Here is a 24,933-nt window from a genome sequence, read left to right as displayed (position 1 = left end):
AATGTAAATGAGATGAGAGACCTCCAATGAAGACCACGGTTGGGGAGGCAGGCAACGGTAAACCACCTCTATTAGAGCCAAGCTACAAGTGACAAATGACACTTGAACGGCAAGTGAACAGACTCAAGTGTATTCCTCCCTGTTCACTTGCACTCCACTTGATCACATAGTGGTCATCGTTTGTGGTGTTTTGTAAACAGATGGTGTCAAAAATCGCGCGAGGAAGCCGGCAGCCTTCCGGCAGCCTTCCGTGAGTCTCGCGCTACTATAAACAGTGTGGAAACTTTAAAACTGCCCTCCTGTAGAGAGGTGAAATTGACTGTGTAGAGAGCAATGAAATTGCAGCCTCCACAGCTTGTGGCCCAGAATACTGTATCGGAAATCCTTGTCCTTGTATGATTTTTGCATCTGATCAGCTATATGCTGTTTTTATTCCAGGGAGGCACTGATGCAAGATTATTTTTTACTACCAGCCCAAGCCATGGTATCTGTGAAGTGCTCAACCTACCATATGGACTCTTGCTGTGTGCTGATGGGAGATGCTGCGCATGCAGTCGTCCCCTTCTATGGGCAAGGCATGAATGCTGTGAGTGGAAGAGTCAACACTGCAGTTCCTAAGCATCTCTCTATAGTTTTCTCATTGGGAATTTTTGAAAAGAAATACATTTGTTTTAATTATAAAAGATCTAAGTAAGTAAACCTAGGTAGAACTAATCAGTTACAACAAAACACATCCTCAGAAGCTTCGAGTCTCTCTGCATGAGACTTCTTACATGAGACCATTCAAGTGTAGAGAGATGCAGTGTTAGCCAGGAAGTGTAGTTTAAAAAGACAGAGCCAAAGGCTCTGTCAATTTCACTTCTCCACAGGACTGGCAAAGATGGCTCCACAGAGGGCTTGTTAATTTCCTCTTCTCCTCCCAGAATGGGATGTGAAATTTTTTTTAAAAGTTTTTTTATTTTTCAATATCTAACATACAAAACTACAATAACAGTAACTACAAAAGACTACAATAGCACAAGGGAAGGAGAAGAAGGGAGAAAAAAGAGAAGGGGAAGGGGGGGTGGAAAAAAGGGGAAGGTAACCTACAAACACTAAACACTACACTTCAATGCTTTCCCTTCATACTGCCATAATAAAAAAATAGCTTAATAAAGTAGTGACGGAGTGGTTGATCATACAAATTACAAATTACAGTTCAAATTAAATCTTTTTCCCTCCCCTGGGCCTCGGACGCAGTTCTCTCTGAGCAGCTACCGCCGCAGCGCTCGTTACCTCCCCCCTCCCTTCAGGCTTCGGATCCTCTTCTTTTTGCTTGGTGTCTGGTCCAAATTCTGGATTTTTATCCACAAAATCCCTCAGCTGATCTTCCGAATTAATCTTGTAAGCTTGATCTTTATAACTAAACCCGATTCCTTCGGGGAGTAGCCATTTGTACTTTATGTCACGTTCCCTCAAAAGAGCTGCCAACTTCTTGTACTTAAATCTTCTCTTCCGAACTAAAAATGGAACGTCCTTCAATATCTTGACTTTATTTCCCAGCAAGTCCAACTCCGCATTGTATGAATTATATAGGATACTGTTCCGGACCCTCCTAGATGAAAACTCAATAACAATCTCACGAGGCAGCTGCCACTTCATTGCATATTTTGAAGATGCCCGACGGACTCCCAAAATGGCGCTTTTCACTTCTTCTTTAGTTGCCCTCGCGGGTGTTGCTAAAAGTTCCGAGGCGAGATCCCACAAATCCTCGTTTTCCTCCTCTTTAACATTCTGGAGACGCAAAATGGTCTGTGTTTGCTCCACTTGCAGTCCGATCAGCTGGTTTTCCACCAACTTTAGCTCCCTGTTCGTTGCTCTCATAAGTGACGCACTTTCCCGGGCAGACTTCTCTGCCCCCCCCCCCCGCTGTTTCTTTAATGGCTTTCACATCGCTTTCAATTAAGCCCACCCTTTGATCTGTTTCATTTAGCTTGTCAACAAAGGGTTTTATGGCTTCCATAACCGCTCTTTTCACCAGTTCCTCAAGCGTCTCACCCCTCTGCAAGGCCACCATAACTGACTTGCCAAGAGCAGGACTCTGCTTTTTCGCTGCCATTTTAGGGGGGGGGGACCGCCAGTCTTCCGAGACTCTGCAAGGGGGGAAAAATCCGAGTCTTCTAACCTTCAGACCCCACCACTCCTCACATACGCTTGTAGTAACAGAAGGGATTCGCTTACTTGCAGGCTTTCGCCTAATCCTGTTCCTTGCCGTTTTCCATGGCCCGGCAGCACACTAGGTGCCGCGCTCGTCTGCCGGCCTCCATAGGGACAAACGGGCAATTTACCCCCTGCCTCGATCTGTCAGAGGGCTCTTCCCGCCGCGCCCCAGACTCAGACTCCCTCCCTGAGAGTCTGGGGGCTAACCTTTGCAGATCAGCTGCCCGGCCAGGCGGCTCGGCCGCTTCTTCCCGGACCTGCCGAGAGGAGCGTCCGACATGGCCACGAAAACGAAAACGAATCAGAATGGGATGTGAAATTGACAGAGCCTTCAGGGAGGCGAAGATGAAATTAACAAACCCTCTGAGGAGCGATCTTTGCCAGCTCTGCGGAGAAGTGAAATTGAAATTGTGTGGCATCTCGCCACACTTGAGCGTTCTCATGTAAGAAGTCTCATATACAGAGACGTTATAATGTATCTATACTGGATGGTACTACTTTGAGAATTAGCTGTTTGAATGCATCTACACCTTTCCCAATAGGACCGCTCTAAGTCACTTGTGACTTGACAGCACTTTCCACCACTACCACTCCACCTTTCAAAGCTCTCTTATGTCAGGAAGAAAGTTCTAACATTTTCTTGCATATGTGCTATATATCATTTTACTATTTTCTTTTATTTTGAGTGAAACATTTTGCTGTTACAGCAGACAATCTATAATATTGATTGAATAAAAGCTTTTATTAAAAAGTAATTCACTAATTCCAAAGATTCTTTTTCCAAGGAATTTTTTCAGTGCTTTGCAAAAAAAAGGCTGAGAATATTAGGTGGGTTTGTAGTGAGACACAAAAACTAAGAGGAGACCCAGTCATAACTCATAATACACTTTATAATGATTACTTGTAGTAAGAAGCAATTATTCTGCATGGCTATCAAGGACAGAGAAACCAGAAAAGACCGTCAAGGGAACTTTAAATGTTTCTCTATTGCTGGAAATATAAAAACTGTTCGGATGAACGTTTCACATATGATTTAGATAGAGGATTAATTACTTTCCGTGCACTTCAGAGGTTCCATGAATTAGAATTTAATATCCTAAGCTAACGATTTTCCTTTGTTACAGGGATTTGAAGACTGTCTAGTTTTTGATGAGTTAATGGACCAGTTTCAAAATAATCTCAGTGAGTATATATCTATATGTCGGGAAAGATGACATTGTAAGCCTTTGCAGTCTTTAGGGTCACTCATTGAAACCGCTGCTCATAAGAGTGATTGTCTCTAAGATGGAGAGCCAAAGTAGACTTCAGATTTCCAAGAGTTGGGTCCAAGTTCTCTGGACTCAACTCGGTTCCCGCAGCCACACAACGGCTGCTGCAAATTGCTTTAAAAAAAATAGAGAGCCCAAATGCTCTCAAAACGTTGCCATGTAGGGAAGAAGGGCTCCTGTGCCTCTCCCCACCCGGGAGAATGGGGGGAATTGTATTCCCATTTTTGCACAGAATGCTTCACACAGAGCAGCGAAAGTGGGGAAATTACTACCCCAACACTGTTTCCACATGGCAGCAGGGCTCATTTTGAGGGGGGACGCGCAGGAGAGCACCTGACTCTCGGCCATTTTGGGCCCGTTTCGGCCTGGATTGCGGCCAAACCGGCCAGGATCGGGCCTCTGACAGGTGGTGGATCACTTTCCCGCTCAGCAGTGGCCTGATCCTAACCATTTTGGGCCCCTTTTCAGCCATTTTCACCCCCCTTCTGCCATTTTGGGCCCCTTTTCAGCCCTGAATGGCCAGGATTGGGTCCAAAACAGCCAGGATAGGTGATGTCAGGGGGTGTGGCATACGCAAATCAGTTATGCTAATGACACACTTCTGGTGATGTCAAGGGGCATGGCATATGCTAATGAGTTATGCTAATGAGTCCCTCCTGCTCTTTTTCTACAAAATGACCCCTGCATGGCAGAATTGCTTGTGGGAAGGGAAACATGACCTCTTCCTTCCCCAGTGCCAGCATTCTGAGCCCATTTGGACTATCCTTTGTTTTTCAAAAGCAGATCCTTACAGATGCTGTGTGGCTCTGTGGAACCCCGGTTGGGCCTTGGGCCCATTTCATTAAAAAAACAAATATCTAGTTTGACACAGAGAGGGGGAACAGAGTAGTGTGGCTAGCGCAGCATGAAACTGGTATTCAAGTCAACAAAAAAAGTTTTTGTTCTGCCCACCTCTGGGCAGAAAAAAAATATAAACATGGCTCTAGTTGTGTTTAGACAGGAAACATATTCCCTAAAAGTGTTATTCCTTGTTGCAGGATTTGGGAATATTGCGGAGTATTGAAGAGCAATGAAATGCACATTTTCCTGGGAGCAAGCCCCATTGAATACAGTGGGACTTGCTTCTCAGTAAAGCTGCCTGGGATTGCGCTGTTGGTGTGACAGCAGGTTTATTTATTTATTTATTTCAAGGCTGTCTAGATGAGGAAAAAAAACCACTCCATTGAATGTGTAGAGTGCTGGTGAATGGTTCTGTGCAATCACGCACAACTCTGTGTGTGCAGAGGCACCCTGGTTAAGTAGCCATAAGCACTCCTTGTCTAAACCACACTAGCAACCCAACAACTCGTGCCTATCGAAAGAGTGTTCTAGTGCTTTCAAAGCCAGTAACAATATTTTCAAAGTACATGCGAGTCTAAGGGCCAAACTAGATATCATGGCATCCTCATGGCCACCACAAGAATGCTGCCGCCATTTTTAAGTCATTTAAAATGCTATAATGGTCTCATCCTGATCAGGTCCACAGTGCATCAGGCTAGAGGGCTCCCCCCATGCCTTATCCGTTGCTGAAATGGACACACACACACACAGGATGTTTTGGCACTTGGAAAGGTGTAGGGATGGAAACAACAGTATTGTGATGTGGGGGTTCTCACAGCATTTCAAAATGACTTTAAAATGGCAGCAGCAGGGCTTTTTTTCAGCAGGAACGCGGTGGAATGGAGTTCCGGCACCTCTTGAAAATGGTCACATGGCCAATGGCCCCACCCTCTGATCTCCAGACAGAGGGGAGTTTAGATTGCCCTCCATGTCATGTGGCATGGAGGGCAATCTAAACTCCCCTCTGTCTGGAGATCAGGGGGCGAGGTCACCAGCCATGTGACTATTTTCGCTGAGGGTGATTTAAACTTTAAAAAACTCCCCCCTTGTTCCAGCTGACCCAAAGCTACATCATTGTGCGGTCCTGAGTTCCACCACTGAATTCCACCACCTCTTTTTTCAGAAAAAAAGCCCTTGGCAGCAGCATCCTCATGGCAACCACAAGGACATTGTCACGTCTAATTTGGCCCTAACAAAAGATCTTCTGCCCTATATTGTAAATCTCGTTTTCAGCAGAATTTAAGACCTTGATCTATTTGCACTTCATAGACAGGACATATTTTTCTGATATCCCAGTCACGTTGTTTGTTATAATGAGACAGGGCTCAACAAATCCCAGGTACCAAGGAACCTAGAAATTTCATTGTGGCACCTAGTATTTTCAGCAGTCATTTATTGTACGTGCCTCTTGGTGAATCTCACTACGAGTACAAAGCTTATTTAGGTGAGAGATAAGAGGTTAGCTTTCTGTTGTAATGGCCACCAGGGCTGGACTATATTTATTTATTACGCTATAATGCTTCTGTTATAGCTTTAAAAGAAATGACAAAAAACTGTGAAGAGTTTAGGATTAGGTTTTGTGGCAGCAATAATTAGAAAGTATGGTCGTTAAAAGATAAAACCCTGAAAGCTAAAAAAAAAATAAGTCTGGCTCCTTAATGTGGAGGTAGCTCCTAAAGCTGTAGAAAATTTATCAGGAACTGTAATAAGAGCTACATGAAGCTCAAGTAGGACAGAAAAAAAAGAGATGACAAATTTAATAGCATTTCTATTAATATGACCCTTTGTACACCCCCCCCCACACACACTTTGGCTATCTCGCCCGCACAGGCAGGTAATTAGTAATGCAACAATATTTGTATTTCCCCTCCTCTTCCCTGGGCTCTGTAGTTGTGGTAGTTTAATGCAGGGCTGTTTTTCTGGGAAAAGAGGTGGTGGAACTCAGTGGGTTGCCAACACAGGGGGCAACTCCTGGCGGGAGGTGGTGCCCCTGGTACCACATGCGCACGCGCAAAGTGCACACACGCTTCTGGGACCGCGCAATGACGTCACTTTGGGTCAGCTGGAACAAGGGGAGGAGTTTTTAAAAATTTAAATCGCCCACAGCGAAAATGGTAACATGTCTGATGGCCCTGCCCCTGATCTCCAGAAAGAGGAGAGCTTAAATTGCTCTAAACTCCCCTCTGTCTGGAGATCAGGGGGCGGGGCCACCAGCCATGTGACCATTTTCAAGAGATGCCGGAACTCCGATCCACCACTTTCCGGCTGAAAAAAAGCCCTGGTTTAACGTACACCTAACAAGGTAAAACATGAATATCAGAAAAAGGTGCGTTCTTCAGGTACAGGGAGCTCTGTAATTTACCTGTGTGTAAGGGTCCCGTTTCTGCCTCAGGTCTCTGCCTCCCTGAGTTCTCCAAACTGAGAGTTCCCGACGACCATGCAATTTCAGATTTAGCCATGTACAATTACATTGAGGTAAGTCAGTTACGGTTCGGGTGATGTTGAAGTGACGAGACGTCATCAGATGTAAAGCCTTCTCTTGGTTGTTTCAGATGCGCTCCCATGTAAATTCAAGGTGGTTCATTTTCCGAAAGCATTTGGACAACTTCCTTCATGCCCTCCTGCCCTCCACCATTATACCTCTCTACACAATGGTAAAGTCCTATGATAGGGCGGCCCTTTTTTCTACTTCCTGTTAGTTTGATTTTTTTCTATATTCACCTGCATGATTTTGTAATCTGGTACAGATTACATTCTCCAGGATCCGCTACCATGAAGCTGTGCAAAGGTGGAAAAGGCAGAATAAGGTCAGTGGAATTTCAGAGGGAACTTTCCAAAATAGGTGTATATATTTTAAGTTTTAATTTTGGACTCTCTTTGGCTCTTTTCGTTGTGGAGATATATGGGGAAATTTCTCAATTGCCTTTCTTTTTATAACTCTGCAATAAAAATGGCTAGAGTTTTAGTTTTTAATTGAAAGCTGGGGATAGACGATTCTGCTGTGTTGAACAACCTCTTTATTTGTAAAGCACTCCTGGTCTCTGCTATAAAATTATCATATGTAGCTATTCTTCTGAACTTTTGAGTTCTAAAAATGTCATTAGAAGTGTTCTCAGTTTTAAATATCCAGTTGTATAGTTGGGAAAATACAAGTTCTGAGTATGGATAGATGAACCCAGGGCTTTTTTTCAGCTGGAACACGGTGGAACAGAGTTCTGGAACCTCTTGAAAATGGTCACATGGCTGGTGGCCCCGCCCCCTGATCTCCAGACAGAGGGGAGTTTAGATTGCCCTCCGTGCCGCCAAGTGGCATGGAGGGCAATCTAAACTCCCCTCTGTCTGGAGATCAGGGGGCGGGGCCACCAGCCATGTGACCATTTTCTCCGAGGGCAACCCACTGAGTTCCACCACCGCTTTCCCCAGAAAAAAAGCCGTGGATGAACCTATTGCAATGTGCATATTTTTCCCCCATTGCAATATTGTTAACCTTTGGACTGAAACCTATTACACAATTTGCTTTTCTTCTTTAAGGTAATCAACAGAGGCCTCTTCCTCATTGTGTCAGGAACAATCCTAAGTGGCGTCTACCTGTCCAGGAACTATATAAGACCCAAATTGGACTTCTGTGTGGAAAACCTCTGGCGATGGACTCGTGGCTTAAGAAAATTTACAACTTTTGCCAGTCATCTCATCAGAACTTTGCCTTCATTCTACTTATTTCTAAGGAATCCATGAATTGGCCACCTCAGATACAAGGCCTCAAACTTTGCTAACTCAGTCTACCTCAGAGTTGATTATAAACACTGTATTTTTAAAAATAAATCTTACTCAGTTTTAAGAATTAATCTTAAGAATTACCAGTTTTAAGAATTAATTTTAGGATGAAGGGTTAAAGTTGTCAGGTCCCCCCACCCTCCGGGCAGAAGGCAGGAGAACTGGGACTCACCATTGAAGACGTCTTCACTCCCGTGCTGCGCGATGACATCACTTCCGGGATGTGCTACCCCTGGGAGTGCTCCCATGCTCCTTAGCAGGCCGATTTTGGCCCATTTGGGGCTTAAATTGGCCCGCTGTGAAGTGCAGGAGCTCTCTCTAGGACTCTCCCGGCAGCACTCCTGCACTCTGCAGTGGGCTGACAGTTTTGGGGTAGGCTTGCCAACTTCCAGGTGGTGGCTGGAGATCTGGAATTACAACTGCTCTCCAGGTCTCAGAAATCAGTTCCCCTGGAGAAAATGGCTGCTTTGGAGGGTGGACTCTGTTGTATTATACCCTGCTGAGGTCCCTCCGTTCCCCAAACCCGACCATCCAAAGAGTTGCATTAGTAAAGGGATCAGGACTACAGACTTTACTGTGGCTGCTGGAAGTATGATACATACTTTGCTACTACAGGTGTAAGTATGACCCTACAGGGTCGTTCCTTTGTTGTTTGATATGTCAGTCTTAGAATTGCTTATGCTCTGTTTCAGCATTTCTTGAACTCTCTGTTGAAGTTCTGCTGGTCTGAAAGTTTGCAAATTTGCATGTATATACCCTGTTACATGTTTATTGAAATGTCTTTCGGATTGCCTGTATTGAATCGCACTGTGTAATCCCCCTTGAGGCTCAGTGAGAAAGACAGACTATATATAATGTAAAATAAATAAATACATTCACCTGGGGAACCAAAATCCCTTGGGCCTGCTCTGGAAAAAAAACTTTAGCCAACTGCCAGGCCAGAAATCTAGAGGAAATCTAGAGGGCTGCTCAGGATGGTTCCGAATGTTGCCTTTCCTACCACTGTAGCGCTGCTTCTCATTGGATGCAGCAAACCTTACAAGAGTCTTGCCAGGTGTCTGCTGGGGGGCGGACAGACTCCTGTCAGTTTGTTCCTTTGCCGGCTGATCTCTGGCCATCAGTGGAAGGAGGCAGGCTGTCCAGCAATCACCCACCACCGGCAGACAGAGGTGGAGGGGGCAACTGACTGCATGCACACTCCTGCACCCCACATGATGGCTTGGCTTCTGGTTAGCATCACACAATAAAGATGGCTGCTGTATAGCTCAGTAACTCCCAATGGGGTGCCTGTGGCAGCCATGGCAACTGCCAATACATTGCCCGGAGCCCACTTGCTTTTTGAGACATGAGGATAAAATTCAAAGCATCTTGAACAGAACAGGGTAAAAGGGGCAGGGACCTTCCGATCACTTTCTATTAGTTGGCCAACGAGCAAATGCTGAGCTAATTCCAGGTAAGTAGGGTTGCCGACTCTAGTATGGGATTATTCCTGGAGATTTGGGAACAATACCTGTGGAGGCGGAGTTTGGGGAGGGGAGGATGCTCAGTACGGATGTAGTGCCAAAAAGACTGAACTGACTTGAAACCCCAGCTCAAGCATAAAACTCGGTGCATGATGTGGGGCAAGTCTCATTTTCTTTAGTGAATCTGCCTCATTAGCATAGTTTGGAGACTAAAATGGGATAAATTGTTAAAGGGCCATCTGCTCCACTTTAGGATCCTTGGAGAGGGTGGGGAATCAACCTGACAGACATCGCTGCTGTGATAACATTCACCCACCTGTGAATCAGCTCTTAATCCAGGGGGCTAGCTGCTTCTCATGCCCAATGCTTTGTCAGGGAAAGCAATTTTCTTTGCTACAGTAAAGACGCAGGACTGCTAGGTATGCTCACACGTGGAAAGATAGGTTGATTGAGGCTCCTACTTAGGAGTCCAATAAAATGGATATCCTTAAAGGAGAGGAAAGGCAAACTCTGGTGTAAGGAAGAGCCAAGGCTACAGTTTTGGTTCACATGCACAGAAAGACCACCTACAGTTCGTTCATTTAAAAATGTTTCTGAGTCACGAATCACCCTTTTAAATGCACACCATTTGGCCAGAATCACACATTATATTCCATGCGCAGCTGTTTCCAAAAACAGCAACTCCAGAGGGACTGGGAACTATGATGCCCTAGTGTGGCGAGATGGCTGAGTTAGATGTCTCAGGGGAGGAGGAGGAAGGGGAGAACTGGATGAGAAGTTGTTTTTGACAATAACTCCACGGTTAATAACTCTGGACTACGGCTGATTCCGCACCCGTTGGATAATGCACTTTCAATATACTTTATCAATCGTTTGAGGTGGATTTTTTGTTCTGCACACAAAAAAATCCGTTCCAAATGATCTATAAAGAGGATTGGAAGTGCATTATCCAACGTGTGCGGAATCAGCCAATAACTCTGGATTTAGGGTACCAGACAGAGCAGAGCTATGAGGATTTCATTTTCTTGCTTTGAATAACCTTTCACACAGAAATTGACCAGATGAAAGTTGATGGAAAGAAAAACTTAGGCAGGCAACTGGTAAAGACACAGAAACACGGTCAGAAAAAGACACGGCAACACTATTTTCATTGTAACTTTAATGTAGAAGTTCTGAAAAATGAAACAGTTCAACAAAATAACCTCTAAATCTTCTCTAAGTTAAAATAACATTTTGAGGCATTCGATGGCAATAAATATTTTCTCTTTCTATACATGCTGTAATGCAGTAGCAGTGGCTAGTATGGTGAAGGACAGAGCCGTCAAAAGTAGGTGGAGCCAAATAATTCTGGTTTTGTCTCCTCCCCTTGCAGAAACTAAAAAACAAATTAAGCACTGCAGTAAAGCCTCTATCCAGGTGCAAGGCTAATTCAAGCTCCATTTCGCTAGTGTGCTTACGACAACAGTGGGCACACACAATGCAGGGAAAAGATCCTCTTGAATGTCCCCCTTCCCACCCTGCCAAAACATCTGGCACTACTGATCAGTAGAACAAGGTTTGCATGACAATACAGCACAGCAGGGCCGTTTTCACACTGCTCACCGGCCACGGAACATCGCACCAAACTCCCAGAACAGCAGCGTCTTCCTGGCGTGACTTCTCATGCGAAATCGTGCCAGGAAGACGCTGTCATTCCGGGAGCTCGGTGCGATGTTCCGTGGCCGGTAAGCAGTGTGAAAACGGTCATGTCTCAGCTGGATCAACTCTCCCAATTGCTAGCTGGAGGACTTTTTTTCAGTGTTGAAAAGCAACATAAAGCAAGAAGGCCTTTAGCCTCAGAGAGAACTCAAAGGCATTCTCTTACCACTAGGCAATTCATTATATACCACCAGTCCAAACCTGCTAAAGGGTTTCAGAAAAAAAAGACTTTCAGAAGTTCTTTTGCCTTCAGGAGTTAAAACGTTTTTCAGAAATTCTGCTAACAAAATGATTAAAAGCTTGTGCAGAGTACCTTTATTTTACCACTAATGGTGCAATTCTATGCCTGTTTAATTAGAAATTAGCCCTACTATAATCAGTAGGATTCATTCTCAAGAAAGTATGTACATCGGGGTTCCCCAACATGGTGCCCATGGGCACCCACAAGTATTTCTCTGGTGCCCGTCTAGCTTTTCAGAAAGTGGTTTGGGTTATTGTGTGGCCAGTAAGCACCCAGGGTTTCCTTAGTCAGTGTGTGGTTTCATTTCCCTTTAAAAAAGGCCTACCTTTTAAAAATTCCCCCCATCTTTTTCTCCCATCCCCCTATATTTCCTTCCTTTCTTTTTATTCCATTTCAGCAATTCCTTTGTAAAGAGAGGAGGGTGATATTGTTTATGGCTCCACCTCCTGTGGTGGACATCTGTAGTTTGGCTGCCTCATGCAGCAGCCATTTGGGAGTGGAACTCAAAATTTCACAGGTGCCTGCAGACTCAAAAAGGTTGAGGACCCCTGGTGTACAGATCTACAGCCTGAAAAAGGCTAAGTTTTCTGTGGGCATGGAATTTGGGGGGGGGGGTTCAGCTTTCTGTTCAACAAGTGAAGAAGATGCTTTCCATCACTCTCCACCATTTTCAATTTCTCAGGGCCAACTGAAAAGTTGAAGGGCAATACCCCCCCCCTCAACGAGGGATGCCAGGTTTCCTTACAATCCTGGGGGTGGGGGACCCAGCACTCACCTTTCTCTTTCTTCCACACGCTTGCTTCATGGGTGTGCTCCTGGGGCAGTCACTTCCGGTAAGCGATGTCATTGTCCATGGCCCAGGAGCATGTAAGCGCTTCAGAGCAGGCCAATTTGGGCCTCAAAGGAGCCCAAACTGGCCCACCGTGAAGCCCAGGAACACGTCTGGGAGGCCTGTTCCTCTGCCTTTTCCTCCTGCTGGCCAGGTGAGTGGTGGCAGGGGGGGGGAGGGTAGGAGCAGGAGATCCCCCCCCCAATCCCATTGGGGGACCTGGAAGCCCTACATAGGGTTGCCAACCTCACCTTGGGAAATTCCTGGAGATTGGGGGTGGAGCCTGGGAAGGATGGTGTTTATTGGGGAGGGACCACCAGGGTATAAGCCATAGAGTCTTAATTTCTTCCAGAGGAACTGATCTTTGTAGTCTGGAGATCAACTGTAATTTCAGGAGATCCCCCAACCCCATCTGGAAGTTGGCAACCCTAAGAGACTAGCGGGCACTACTGTAATGATCACCGTATTTATTTTACTGTTATTAATCCTACAGCTGCTCACAGAAGGTGATTGATAGACACTTTCTGTGTGTGTGTGTGTGTGTGTGTGTCAGGAGTAGTTCAAGTTGTGACAATTCTATGCAGTGTGCAATTAAGCAGTCTAGCACCTAGATATGATGCTTTCATCATTGGGATGGAAGCATGTTTGCATGTTGCAAAAGCCACTCACAAAAGGTTCCTGAAAATGTACAAAGTGACATGCGTAACACAGGACATTTTCTTGTGCCTTAATTACAGGAGATAATAGTAAAAATACTACGGATAATGCAGCAAACGGGCTTGTTTCCCATTATTTTGCTTTGGTGCTTCACAGTGCTGCCATTGGCTCTTTACTGGCCATTGAACCTGGGGTTCACCACCGTGGTGGTGGCGCTCTTGAAGAGAGGGTTGTCAGCCTGCCAAAGAAACATCACAAGTACCTGTGGTTAGTTTAACCTTTCCAAATTTAAACTTAGACAACTGCAACTTCTGACACCTTTGTTAGCCTCTACAGCTGTTACATAGCTTCACACAACTGTATTATCAGCAGTCAGAGCTGTTGTGAAAGGTCACTGTGCTTATTTTGAATACTGTCTTTGTTTTGCAAGGAAATATCACCTCTTTTTATAGCCTTTTACCACTGTTCACAATGCCCCCCCAGTGAAATATATCATTCTGCTGATCAAGACATCATTTCATGCATTTAATAAAATAGATCCAGAGGAGTTAGCCATGTTAGTCTGTAGTAGCAAAATAGTAAAGAGTCCAGTAGCACCTTTAAGACTAACCAACTTTACTGTAGCATAAGCTTTTGAGAGCCACAACTCTCTTCGTCAGATGGTTAGTCTTAAAGGTGCTACTGGACTCTTTTCTATTTTAATAAAATAGGCTTCATACAGCTGCAAACAGACTTGTACAGCTACTCCACTGGAAATATTTTCTACCAGGTAATTACGCAACCTCTGTCCCTGTGGCTAAAACAGATTGCATGAGAGTTCTTTTGCCAGTGACACCCTACTAACTATAGGGGAGGGGCTGTGGCTCAGTGGTAGAGCATCTGACTGGCTCAGTGGTACAGCCTCTGCTTTGCATGCAGAAGGTCCCGGGTTCCATTCCCAGCATCTCCAGTTAAAAGGCTCAGGTAGGAGGTGATGTGAAAGACCTCTGCTTGAGACCCTGAAAAGCCACTGCGGGTCTGAGAAGACAAACCTGGTGGACCAATGGGTCTGATTCAGGATAAGGCAGCATCATGCGTTCGTGTATATTGGCAAAAGTTACACATTACCACCAGCAGCATGCTGCTCCTAGGAACATGTAAGTGGAGCTCATCAGTTGTCTGGGCATTTCCAACCTTTCACTATGTGCCTCAAAGGAGCCCTGTGGCGCAGAGTGATAAGCTGCAGTACTGCAGCCCAAGCTCTGCTCATGACCTGAGTTCGATCCTGGGGGAAGCCAGGTTCAGGTAGCTGGCTCAAGGTTGACTCAGCCTTCCATCCTTCTGAGGTCGGTAAAATGAGTACCCAGTTTCCTGGGGGTAAAGTGTAGATGACTGGGGAAGGCAATGACAAACCACCCTGTAACAAGTCTGCCAAGAAAATGTTGTGATGCGATGTCCCCCCATGGGTCAGTAATGACTCGGTGCTTGCACAGGGGACTATCTTTAACTTTTTACTATGTGCCTCATAAGTAGCTACATCATACTCTGAAAGTGTGTTGCCAATGTGGCTCCTGCAGTGGAGTTCTATCCAAAGTTACTCCAGTGTCAGTTTCTCTACACAAGACAAATTACATGAAGACACTCAAGTGAAGAGAGACAGGTTAGCCAGGAAGGGTAGTTATTAAAAAGACAAAGTTTCATCTCTCCCACAAAGATGAAAATAACAAACCCTCAGAGGAGTGATCTTTGCCGGCTCTAGAGAGGTTAATAACTACCCTTCCCTGCTAACATTGCATCTCCCTTCACTTGAATGTCCTCGTGTAACTCATCTTGTGTCGAGAGACCCTCAGTCCACTGAAATCTGCTTAAGGAGACAGCTTCAGCTGCTTAAACCCACGGGCTGAAGGAAAATGCTTCTGCTAAATCGATAACTTCCTCCTGTCATGTTTTGCACCATCAGAGCCAGCGGAAGTCAGGCAAGAGCTGGGCCAACCTTGTCGCTTAAGAATCATTTGGAAGAGTCAGAAACAAATGCAGGAGTGGGTCTTTCCCACACCATGAGCCTCTTACGTCATTCCACTTGGCCTTGGCCTTTTCCTTCTCAAACCGGCGGTATTCCCGGCGGTCAATCAGCTCCGTCACAAATCGCCAAATAATGAGGAGGAGGAGCCCAATGAGAGCCACGCCAGCGATGATGCCACCCACAATGGCGGCAACATTCGGGGGCTCTGGACACTCTGAGAATAGGAGAGCAGCAGAAGAACCATGTTATCGGACTGAGCAATGGAAATGGAAAGGGTTTGTGTGTGTCACGTGCTAACAATAAACAGATTACACATCTAGAAACAGTCACTCCTTGGAGGACAGTACAGCAGTTTTTGCTGCCTAACAGAAGTCAGTGATCGTTACACAAGGAATGTATTTTGTTGGCAACTTCTCCTTCTTGCCTGAATACCCCATATTTTCAAATGTTGCCATTTCCCAGAAATGGCAGTCGTTTTTGAGGAACATGCCTTTGAAGGAGACATTCCTCTGTGGCATTGGTGGTGAACAGTTTTCATCTTTGAATTATTCAGGGGGGCTTTTTAACCACAGGTAGGAAGGCTGTACTGTAAGGAAATGGTTCAGAAAGATGCTTTGGTAAACAGATAGGGATTGTAGACTATACTACTGTGTACTGTCTGTTGCTCTAAGTACACTCCTACAAGGTAATTTCTGCATTGTTTAACACATCATATTTAATTGCTTATGCTTTGTTTCAGCATTGTTTTAGCTCTGTATCAGATTTCTGTTTCAAATTTTCTGCAATCCAAACCCTATTGCATTGTTTAATAATAACTGCGCTTATATACTGCTCTTCTAGACAGATAAGTGCCCCACTCAGATGAACACATTCAGTGTTGTTACCCCTACAATACAGCTGGAAAGCTGGGACTGAGAGGAGTGGCTTACCTAAGACCACCTACTGAGCTCATGGCAGTGGTGGGATCTGGACCAGAGGAGTGATGATTCACAGCCCAACCATTTAACCACTATGCTACAGCAGCTGTTGATTGCATTGACCTACACCAATGTAATCTGCCTTGAGTCTTGGACTATAAATAATGTAAATAAATAGATAAATAGAGAAAGGGGAGGGGAGGGGAGAAAAAGAAAGAAAGAAAAGAAAGAAAGAAAAGAAAGAAAGAAAGAAACGTCACCCCACGTATGAGGATGAGATTTCCATACCTTTCTCTGGATTGAATTTCATAGAATACTTTTCTTCTCCCACCTCCTGAACTATCTCATACGAGATCCAGCAGTTCTGAGAATCCTTCTCTCTGCATGCTCTGCTGTCTTTTAATTTAGGTGTCAGACGAATGTTTGAGCAAGCTGTAGAGCAATTCTTTTGAAGCGGGCCACTTTCAAAGGCTAGGCATTCGACGCAGGAACTGGAAAAGAAAGGAGAAGCCTATCTCCAAGAGGAACTGTCTTGCAGAACAGAAGTGCAATGGATCAATATTGCCATGAATGTGTTAATTCTATAAAGCACTTCATCTCCGTAACCCCGGCATCAGCTTTATCACTCAGACCAGGTATCATTAACTTTACATTGCAGAGGTGTGTGCGGAGGGGTAGGCTGAGACCATGGAGACAGGCTGATGTAAAATTTGAACTCAAGACCGTCATGCTTGCACATCCCATTCTTAAATACACTATTCTGATCCGGCAGATCAATGAATCGGTTACACGAGATAAGGTAAGGACAGCAGGAGCAACAGCAAAGGGAAGAGGATGAGCTGCTTTGTGTTTCAAGCTAGCAAGAAAAAATGGCTGTGCTTTGGCTCACACTGCTAGCACTGGGTTTACTGTCTCTGACTGTGGAGGTTCCCTTTAGTCACCACGGTTATTAGCCATTCTTCTAGCCTGGTTCTGATCTCAGAAGTCAACTGGGCTAAGAAAAAAATGCTAAAAGCAACAAAGAGCAGTGGGGTGGGAGGGCCATTTTTGTTTGAAAATACATGCTCCTCCTACATCTTGCTTGAGGATTCTGGGAAAGGAAGCAAAACTTCACACACCAATATTATCGCACCTTCCTATGCACCCTCCGCTAGAGAGAATGTTAGTTGCCTATAACATGAGGCTGCTTTCTCGTCTCTGTCCGAAATTTGGCAGACAGAAAAAATGCTTGGATGGGTGGCACGCACTAAGGGCCAAGCTGCAAGTGACGAATGACACTTGAAGGGCAAGTGAAGAGACTCGTGTGTATTCCTTCCTGTTCATTTGCGCTCCACTTGCCCTCCACTCGATCACGTAGTTTCAATGTGATCGAGTGATCGAGTCGAGGGCAAGTGGAGTACAAGTGAACAGGGAGGAATACACGCAAGTCTGTTCACTTGCCGTTCAAGTGTCATTCGTCACTTGTGGCTTGGCCCTCAGAGAATTTCATTCCAGTTGGTTGGGGGAGTTATAGGTTTCCATTTAAATTAATGGAAATGAAAGCCAAATATTGTGAGGGAGGGAGGGAGGGAGAAAGAGGACTTAATCTCTTGCTTTAAGCCTTGAGGGGGGATCTTCCACACACTGCTCAAAAAACCATCCCTAAACAAAAATGATGTGGCCAATTATCGCCCAGTCTCTAATCTGCCCTTTCTGGGCAAGGTGATTGAGAGAGCTGTAGCAGACAAACTCCAGGTCTTCTTGGATAACTCTCATGCTCTGGACCCTTTTAATCCCGTTTCAGGCCCAGGGCACGGTTTGGAGACATCGCTAGTACCTTTAGTTGATGACCTGTGCCTGGATGTAGGCAAAGGCCGTGCTGATTTGTTGCTCCTCCTGGATCTATCTACTGCCTTTGGTCCAGTAGACTATGCCACCCTGTTGAGGCATTCCTCATGGAATGGACTCAAAGAACTCAACTGTCTTCAGTGTGGGAACTATCTGGCAACATTCCACAAGTGGCAACCTTATCCGCCATGTTATTCAACCTCTGCATAAAACCTTTCAGAGAAATCATTCATACAATGTATTGTCGAAGAACATGAAAGACACTGCAGACTTGGACAACCTGAAAAATCAGCAGTGGCTGAACATAGCCTAACTCAAACAGGGCACAGTATCTTATTCCAGGACACCAAAATACTGGACAACACTTCCAACTACTTTGTCAGACTGCACAGGGAAGCCATTGAAATTCACAAGCATAAGCAAAACTTCAACAGGAAAGAAGAAACCTTAAGAATGAACAGAGCATGGTTTCCAGTTCTGAAAAACACCAGGCTAACAAAACACTCTATACCCGACAATAGCCCTGCAGAGAAGATTAGCACATCAAGCCCCAATCCATATGTAAAAGAACCTCCTCAGGATACAGTGAAGCCTCCCGCCATTAGCATTCCACACCCTGGGAAACTCTTACAGGATGACTCAGCTCAACCCCACCCCTCCTGAGTAGATATAAATGACCTGCCAACATCTTTTCCACACTGTGACACTGAGAGATCTCTGACTTTTGGTGCTACACCTCTGAAGATGCCAGCCATAGCTGCTGGCGAAACGTCAGGAACTACAATGCCAAGACCACGGCAATACAGCCCGGAAAACCCACAACAGCCAAAATCATTCATACCTTTGGAACTGGATGTCATCAATATGTGGATGACACTCAGCTCTATATCTCACTATCCAAATCCCCAATGATACAGTAACGGCTTTAAGCCTGTGATCAGAAGGCTGAAAGCAAACAAATTGAAACTGAACCATGACAAGATGGAGGTGATGCTGGTTGGGAAGGTAGAGATACTGAAGGACACTGTACTCCCCACTTTATGATGGAGTTCATTTGTCCTTTGCAGAGTTGGTTAAGAGTCTAGGGTTTATACTAGATCCAGCATGGCTGCTGGAGAAGCAAGTTAATCTAGGGTTGCCAGCTCCAGGATGGGAAATTCCTGGAGATTTTATGGATGGCACCTGGGAAGGGCAGGATTTGGAGAGGGGAGGGACCTCAGCGGGATATAATGCCATAGAATCCATCCTCCAAAGCAGCCGTTTTCTCCAAGGAGACTGATCTCTGCAGCCTGGAGATCAGTTGTAATTCTGGGAGTTCTTCTGCCACCACCTGGAGGGTGGAAATCCTATTAATGCAGTTGCAAAAAAACAGCCTTCCCTGAATTCAGTCTAGCCTGGAAGATGGCCTCCTACTTTGACATGGCCGATCTGGCCCCCTGGATCCAAGTCACAATAACATTGAGACTAAACTACTGTAATGCACTCTACATTGGTCTTCTCAACAAATCAACTCGAAGACTCCAGTTGATGCAGAATTCTGCAGCTTGATTATTATCAGGAGCTAGGCAAAATATGCATAGTATGCCCGTTCTGCAGCCACTCCATTGGCTACCCATCAGTTGTGGGTGTAAATGCTGTCAAGTTGCAATTGACTTATGATGATGGTGACCCCATCAAGGGGCTGTCAAAGCAAGTGAGAAGCAGCGGTAGTTTGCCAATACCTTCCTCTGTGGAGTCTTCCTTGGTGGACACCCACCCACTACTGTCTCACCTTAGCTTTTAAGATCTGACAAGACTGGGCTGTACTATGCAGCCTTCCCTCCCATCCATCTGTTACTGGGCTCAATTCAAGGTTTTGGCTATCACATACAAAGCTCTTCATGGCCTTGGTCCCTTATATTTACAGGACTGCCTCTCTTCCTATGTGCCACCACGGTAGCACTGAACAGGGCCTTCTGCAGGTGCCACCCTGCAGATGGGCAAAAGCAACAGCTGTCTGTACATGTGCATTCTTTGTTGTGACCCCCACCTTATGGAATGGCCTGCTTGAAACTACAAACTCCACAAACTGTGCAAAACTGAATTATTCAGGATAACTTTTTTACACCGGTAATAGAGTTAATGCTGTAAGGAAATGGTTCAGTGAGATGTGTTGGAAAGGGCTAGGGGACTATAGGCCAGGGCCAGATCTAGGGTTGCCAGTGCCTGGAACAACCTAAGTCCAGCCGCCCTTGCGCATGCGTGCTCCCGGTGCTGCATGATGATGTCACTTCCGTGAAATCATCATGCAGGGCGGGATATGCTGCCAGCAGAGCAGCGACAGCACAGGCGGCTGGGAGGCCACCCACACCACTCGCCTGCCCCACTGAGGGGGCAGCCGGCTTGCCACGCGCTCCTTATCCTGTGGGGCAGGCGAATGGTACGGGCGGCCACTCAGCCCTCCACGCCATTCGCCTGCCCGGCTGAGAGGGCGGCCAGCTTTGGCGACGCCAGGGGCAGACTACCCCCTGCCCCCCCTCGATCCGGCCCTGCTATAGGCAATACTACTGTGTACTCCTTGCTGCTGTAAGTATGCTCCTGATGGTTCCATATCATGTAGTAGGTCATGCCAATTTGTTTGTTTTGTTTCAGCATTCTTTTCAGCTCTGTATCAGGTTTCAGCTAGTTTTCAAATCTTAGCAACGCATACTCTATTGTACTGTTTATTGAATGCCCCAGCTGTTGATCGTACTGACTCACACTGTGTAATTCGCCTTGAGTCTCAGTGAGAAAGGCAGACTATAATTAGAAAGCAAACAAACTAGAATAAAAGTGACGAATTTTAAAAACATAAAACTAACTCCAAATGGCAGCGAACAGGGTTTGTGTTATGCACGTCACTAAAGGATGCAACATTTACCTGTATCTGGCACAAGGCGAAGGACATCCTGGGCAGTCTTTGCAATAGGGGCGCTGGTAGCCATTTTGACAGTGGCAGGTATTGCACTCACATTTCCCACGGCCACTGCACACGCTCCCCTTCTCGTCCACGCAACCGTCTGTTGTGCTCCTACAATGGCAGGCACTGCCTTCAAAGCCAGTGTTGCACTTACATTTCCCACAGTCGCATCGTCCTCGTCCTGAGAGGAGTGAAGAATAGAAATTTTAGAACACAGTGGGAAAATTTACCAGAATCCATCTGGTAGCCCCACAGTATCATCAGAGACAGAAGCTCAGGAGAACCCAGGGCTTTTTTTCAGGGGGAACATGGGGGAACGGAGTTCCGGAACCTCTTGAAAATGGTCACATGGCTGGTGGCCCCGCCTCCTGATCTCCAGGCAGAGGGGAGTTGAGATTGCCCTCCGTGCCAACTCCCCTCTGTCTGGAGATCAGGCGGCGGGGCCACCAGCCATGTGACCATTTTCTCCGAGGGCAACCCACTGAGTTCCACCACCTCTTTTCCCAGAAAAAAAGCCCTGGGAGAACCAAAGCAGCATTCAGTGCAATACAGAAAGCAGTCACTGCTCTGAATCAAAAAGGAACTGGCAAAAGATCTTTGCAGCTAATGTGGATCCTGTTGAACAACGGATATTGCAGTTGCATCTTTCTGTAATGTAAGGAGGTGGATCCTCACATATCTCAGCAGAGACAAGCTTCTTGTCTATATTGTGTGAAATCAATGTCAGGGAAGAGTTTCCAGATGTGGCAAATGTGCCATTTCCCCCAATCCAAATTACATCTAATTCTTTTGAGCCCTCTTCTCTGTCTTTTTACACCTCCAGCTTAAATGGTTTCCTGGGGCCATGTTCAGGGCAGATGTTTCGTTTCCCAAATATAAAAGTCATTGTGGCTAGAGAAGGCGTGACTTGAAAGGGCCTGTTCTATTTTCTGTCCTGAATTACAGTGAAATCCTAAGCAGAGTGACTCCAGTCTATGCCCATTGAAAACATTCTCTTGGCACTGCAACCAATGCTAGTGAGAATAGGCTCTCCCTGCTAGCACAAGAACCTTTGGAAAGTGGAACAAACGTGGAGAATTTCTTAGAGGAAATGCAATGTATTTATTTATTTTAAAAATTTATTTCCTGCCTTCTCTCCTCAGACTCAAGACAGTGATTTAATACTTGATTTAATACTTGAACTCTGAAGATAAATCCTTACATGTAAGGAAGTCACATGGATCACAGGTCTAGAGCAGAACAGTAGCATTCAAGTAGCTCTTTCTGAGATGCAAAGTGTTAGAATGATGGAGCATAACCAAAAACGATGCTCTGAAAAAGGCCCATAACAGCAGGAAAGGCAACCTGCTGGAATAATGGCAAGTGGAGGCCAAGAGCGGCCCCAGATCTTCTCCCCGTCACTCACCTTCTCCTCCACATATCTGGCCATCATGAAGTTCACAGTTGACATTGTCGCACTCACAGAACTGACCATAGATCTGCTTTTTGGGATCGTCATTGGTGTGGCAAGCGCACTGTCCACACACACAATCCCCAAGGCCAGAACATATGACTGAGGCGTTGTCCTTTCGACAAGTCTTTTCTAGTTCCTTGCTGGATTTTCCTCCAGTTTCACAATCACAATTCTTTCCGGTGAAACCAGGATGGCATCTGGCGTGGGAGAGAAGAAACATTCTGATTACATAAAAGGACTAAGAATCAAGACTAAAAATGAGGCTAAAAACCAAAACAAACAAAATCACAGCGTACTTTACTTGTACCATAATCTCTTTTCCTTCCTTCCTTCCTCCCTCTTTAAGATCCCGTCTATGGGATCTTTCTATGCTGTAGCATTTACTGCATTTTCACCTTCAAAGGATGTAGCTTGCAGGGCTGGATAACATTTACAGCTATCAGACACAATCAGATTTCTGTTTCAGCTCATTATGTTATTACCTTTGATTTCACTCACTCCAAGGGGCTGTGTATCAGCAATATAATGAAACCTGGCACCATTATGTACTTTGAAAATGTATGACTTCTTTGATTTTATGCAGTTTCCCAGTTTTTGTTTCTCCAGGAATACCTGCATCCATGCTAGGCAAGGATGAAAAATGAAAATAGCTCTAGGGGTTAATGCCCTAGTCAACTAGCCAAAGCAATTTTGGGATTTTGCAAGAGGAGAGGTAAAAACGGGTATGCTGTCAACATTCATATTTTCTCCAGGTTTTGTGTTTAAACTTCTTTCATACCAAATCCTCAAACTCTCATATTCAACAAGAAGCTTGATCCTTCTGGAGGAGCAGCTTGGGGTGAGAGACTGCATCAAAATCTAGTTGTACGTGTGTCAGCAACTCCTTAAATCATGACAAAGGTCAAAATTTCCCAATAGACCTGACATATCCTATTGTTATGTGAAGGGCTGACATTAGTGCTTGAGTAAATGGATTACCTGCAGATTCCACAATCTACTTTTCCGTGTCCACTACAGACGGAGGGATCCAGTCTTTCCTCATCACACTCACAATTACATCGACTACGTATATTCACGGTGAGGGAGTCCGTGAAACCTAGAGGACGGATAGTAAGAACTTGGTTCTCAACACACTTGGTTGCAGTAATTTTCACTTGGAAGGTAATCTGTAAGAAGACAAAGAGTTCTTCAGTCAATTAAAATCCAAAACCAGGCTTCCTAACATAAGACGAGTGTTGTTAGCTGTCATGGTAGGAAGTAAGGTAAAATTATACAGATCCATGATTGGTTCTTGAGTATAACCAGCCACATTGCGAGATTTTGAATCAGAATTAAAATCAATCTGTGTAGCTGCAGAACTGTCCTGCACCATGCTGTGATATTTGGAAGAAATAACTTGGTATAAGGGATTGGTAGGTATCTGCAATTAGTTAAGAGTCCTTCCATGATCTGTTGTAAAAGAGCAGGATAGACACCTGGCAGTTCACCTGATTCTCTGCAGAGATTTTTTTCTTCATTTTCTCCTACTTCATTGTACAAGTTTCTGCTTTAGTGATACCAGCCTTGTCTTATGTATATATTTGCATTATCTATAGCCTGCCTTTCTCACTGAGATTCAAGGCAGATAACACAGTGTAAACCAATGAAATAAATAAAATGATACATCTGATGAGCAGTGTACCAAAACCAGGAATTGAAGAAGTTTGAATCAGAGCTGTTGTCTGAACAAAACATAAATATTAAACATGAGATGCTAAACAGCACAGAACATATTACATCAGTAGAAACAAAGTTAATTTTTCTGTGCACATATGTTATGATATAGCCCTACTTCCTTTATAAAAGTACCCTCCTGAACAACTCTGTTTTACATAGATGACAGAACACCAGGAGCAAAGTGAATCTGTCAAGCAGACCAATCCACAGGGTGGGGGGTCACTATAGGGGGGTCACTATAGGGAAGTGTATTTATCTGACAATGAACTGCACCATGTTGTCCTGTACATGTGTCGTCAAAGGAAGACTCTGTCCAAGATTTATCAACAGCTTTTTCAATCCTCCGATCTCACTGTATTTGAAATAATGACCAGGGCCATATTATTAATAAGGCTGACTAGGCCGAAGCCTAGGGGGCCCGCAGGGACTAAAGGCCAGCCAATTTTTTTGCTGAGGCACACCCCCACATAAATTACAATTAACATTCTCTTATAAAACCTCTATTAATAAGATAATTAACTACTTCCTTATTGAAGTGAGTCTCTTATATTAAAATATATCCATAAATTATATATTTTTAATAAATAATAAAATTTTATTCACTTCAAAATACGACAGTATTGAACAATTATACATCCAAAATGTGCTTTCCTGAAGAGTTCTACTTGCGCAATAGAAATATTAAAAAATTGTGAATAGAATTCTTCAGGAGACCCTCAAAATGGATACAGGGCTATGTACTGTGGTCTAGAACCTACCGTACCAGGGTCAGGCCGTCAGCTGTAGTGGGGTGAAAGACTGAAGTGCCGGAGGGGGCCCAAAATACCTGAAAGCCTAGGAGCCCGGCCATGGGTTAATACGGCCCTGATACTGACTCTTTATCATGTCCAAAAAAATCCAGCAATTGTATTTGCTACAGTGTGGATATGAAGTGGAGGAATAATCTGACCCATTTTGTTTGAGCCACACCGCTTACAATCAAAACTATTTATATTGGTCTTCAATTGAATGCCCAGACTGTCTTCTATTTTGCGTGACACATATGCTGAAAGAATGGCATCAATGTCTTCTG

General features: G+C 44.9%; 2 protein-coding genes across 4 annotated transcripts in view; one reads left to right on the top strand and one right to left on the bottom strand.

The window, feature by feature from the left end:
* KMO (kynurenine 3-monooxygenase) overlaps positions 1 to 8,960 on the top strand; it is a 32,226-nt gene extending 23,266 nt beyond the window's left edge. For both annotated transcript variants that reach the window (XM_054994586.1, XM_054994576.1), the window contains 6 exons: positions 439 to 586; positions 3,324 to 3,381; positions 6,739 to 6,821; positions 6,899 to 7,000; positions 7,094 to 7,153; positions 7,878 to 8,960. In XM_054994586.1, the coding sequence (XP_054850561.1) occupies positions 439 to 586; positions 3,324 to 3,381; positions 6,739 to 6,821; positions 6,899 to 7,000; positions 7,094 to 7,153; positions 7,878 to 8,081 (655 nt within the window). In that variant the 3' untranslated portion in view covers positions 8,082 to 8,960. The remainder of the gene's footprint in view (positions 1 to 438; positions 587 to 3,323; positions 3,382 to 6,738; positions 6,822 to 6,898; positions 7,001 to 7,093; positions 7,154 to 7,877) is intronic.
* A 1,767-nt stretch (positions 8,961 to 10,727) lies between these two features.
* Positions 10,728 to 24,933, bottom strand: part of ITGB2 (integrin subunit beta 2) — a 53,766-nt gene continuing 39,560 nt past the window's right edge. For both annotated transcript variants that reach the window (XM_054976868.1, XM_054976859.1), the window contains exons 12-17: positions 23,124 to 23,311; positions 22,098 to 22,342; positions 20,654 to 20,873; positions 16,216 to 16,418; positions 15,058 to 15,224; positions 10,728 to 13,246 (exon numbers count right to left, since the gene is read on the bottom strand). In XM_054976868.1, the coding sequence (XP_054832843.1) occupies positions 13,181 to 13,246; positions 15,058 to 15,224; positions 16,216 to 16,418; positions 20,654 to 20,873; positions 22,098 to 22,342; positions 23,124 to 23,311 (1,089 nt within the window). In that variant the 3' untranslated portion in view covers positions 10,728 to 13,180. The remainder of the gene's footprint in view (positions 13,247 to 15,057; positions 15,225 to 16,215; positions 16,419 to 20,653; positions 20,874 to 22,097; positions 22,343 to 23,123; positions 23,312 to 24,933) is intronic.

This window comes from Eublepharis macularius, chromosome 1 (genome assembly GCF_028583425.1).
Source record: "Eublepharis macularius isolate TG4126 chromosome 1, MPM_Emac_v1.0, whole genome shotgun sequence".
Lineage (NCBI taxonomy): Eukaryota > Metazoa > Chordata > Lepidosauria > Squamata > Eublepharidae > Eublepharis > Eublepharis macularius.
The sequence above is the reverse complement of the archived record's forward strand: the minus strand, read 5'-3'. Positions and strand labels throughout refer to the sequence as shown.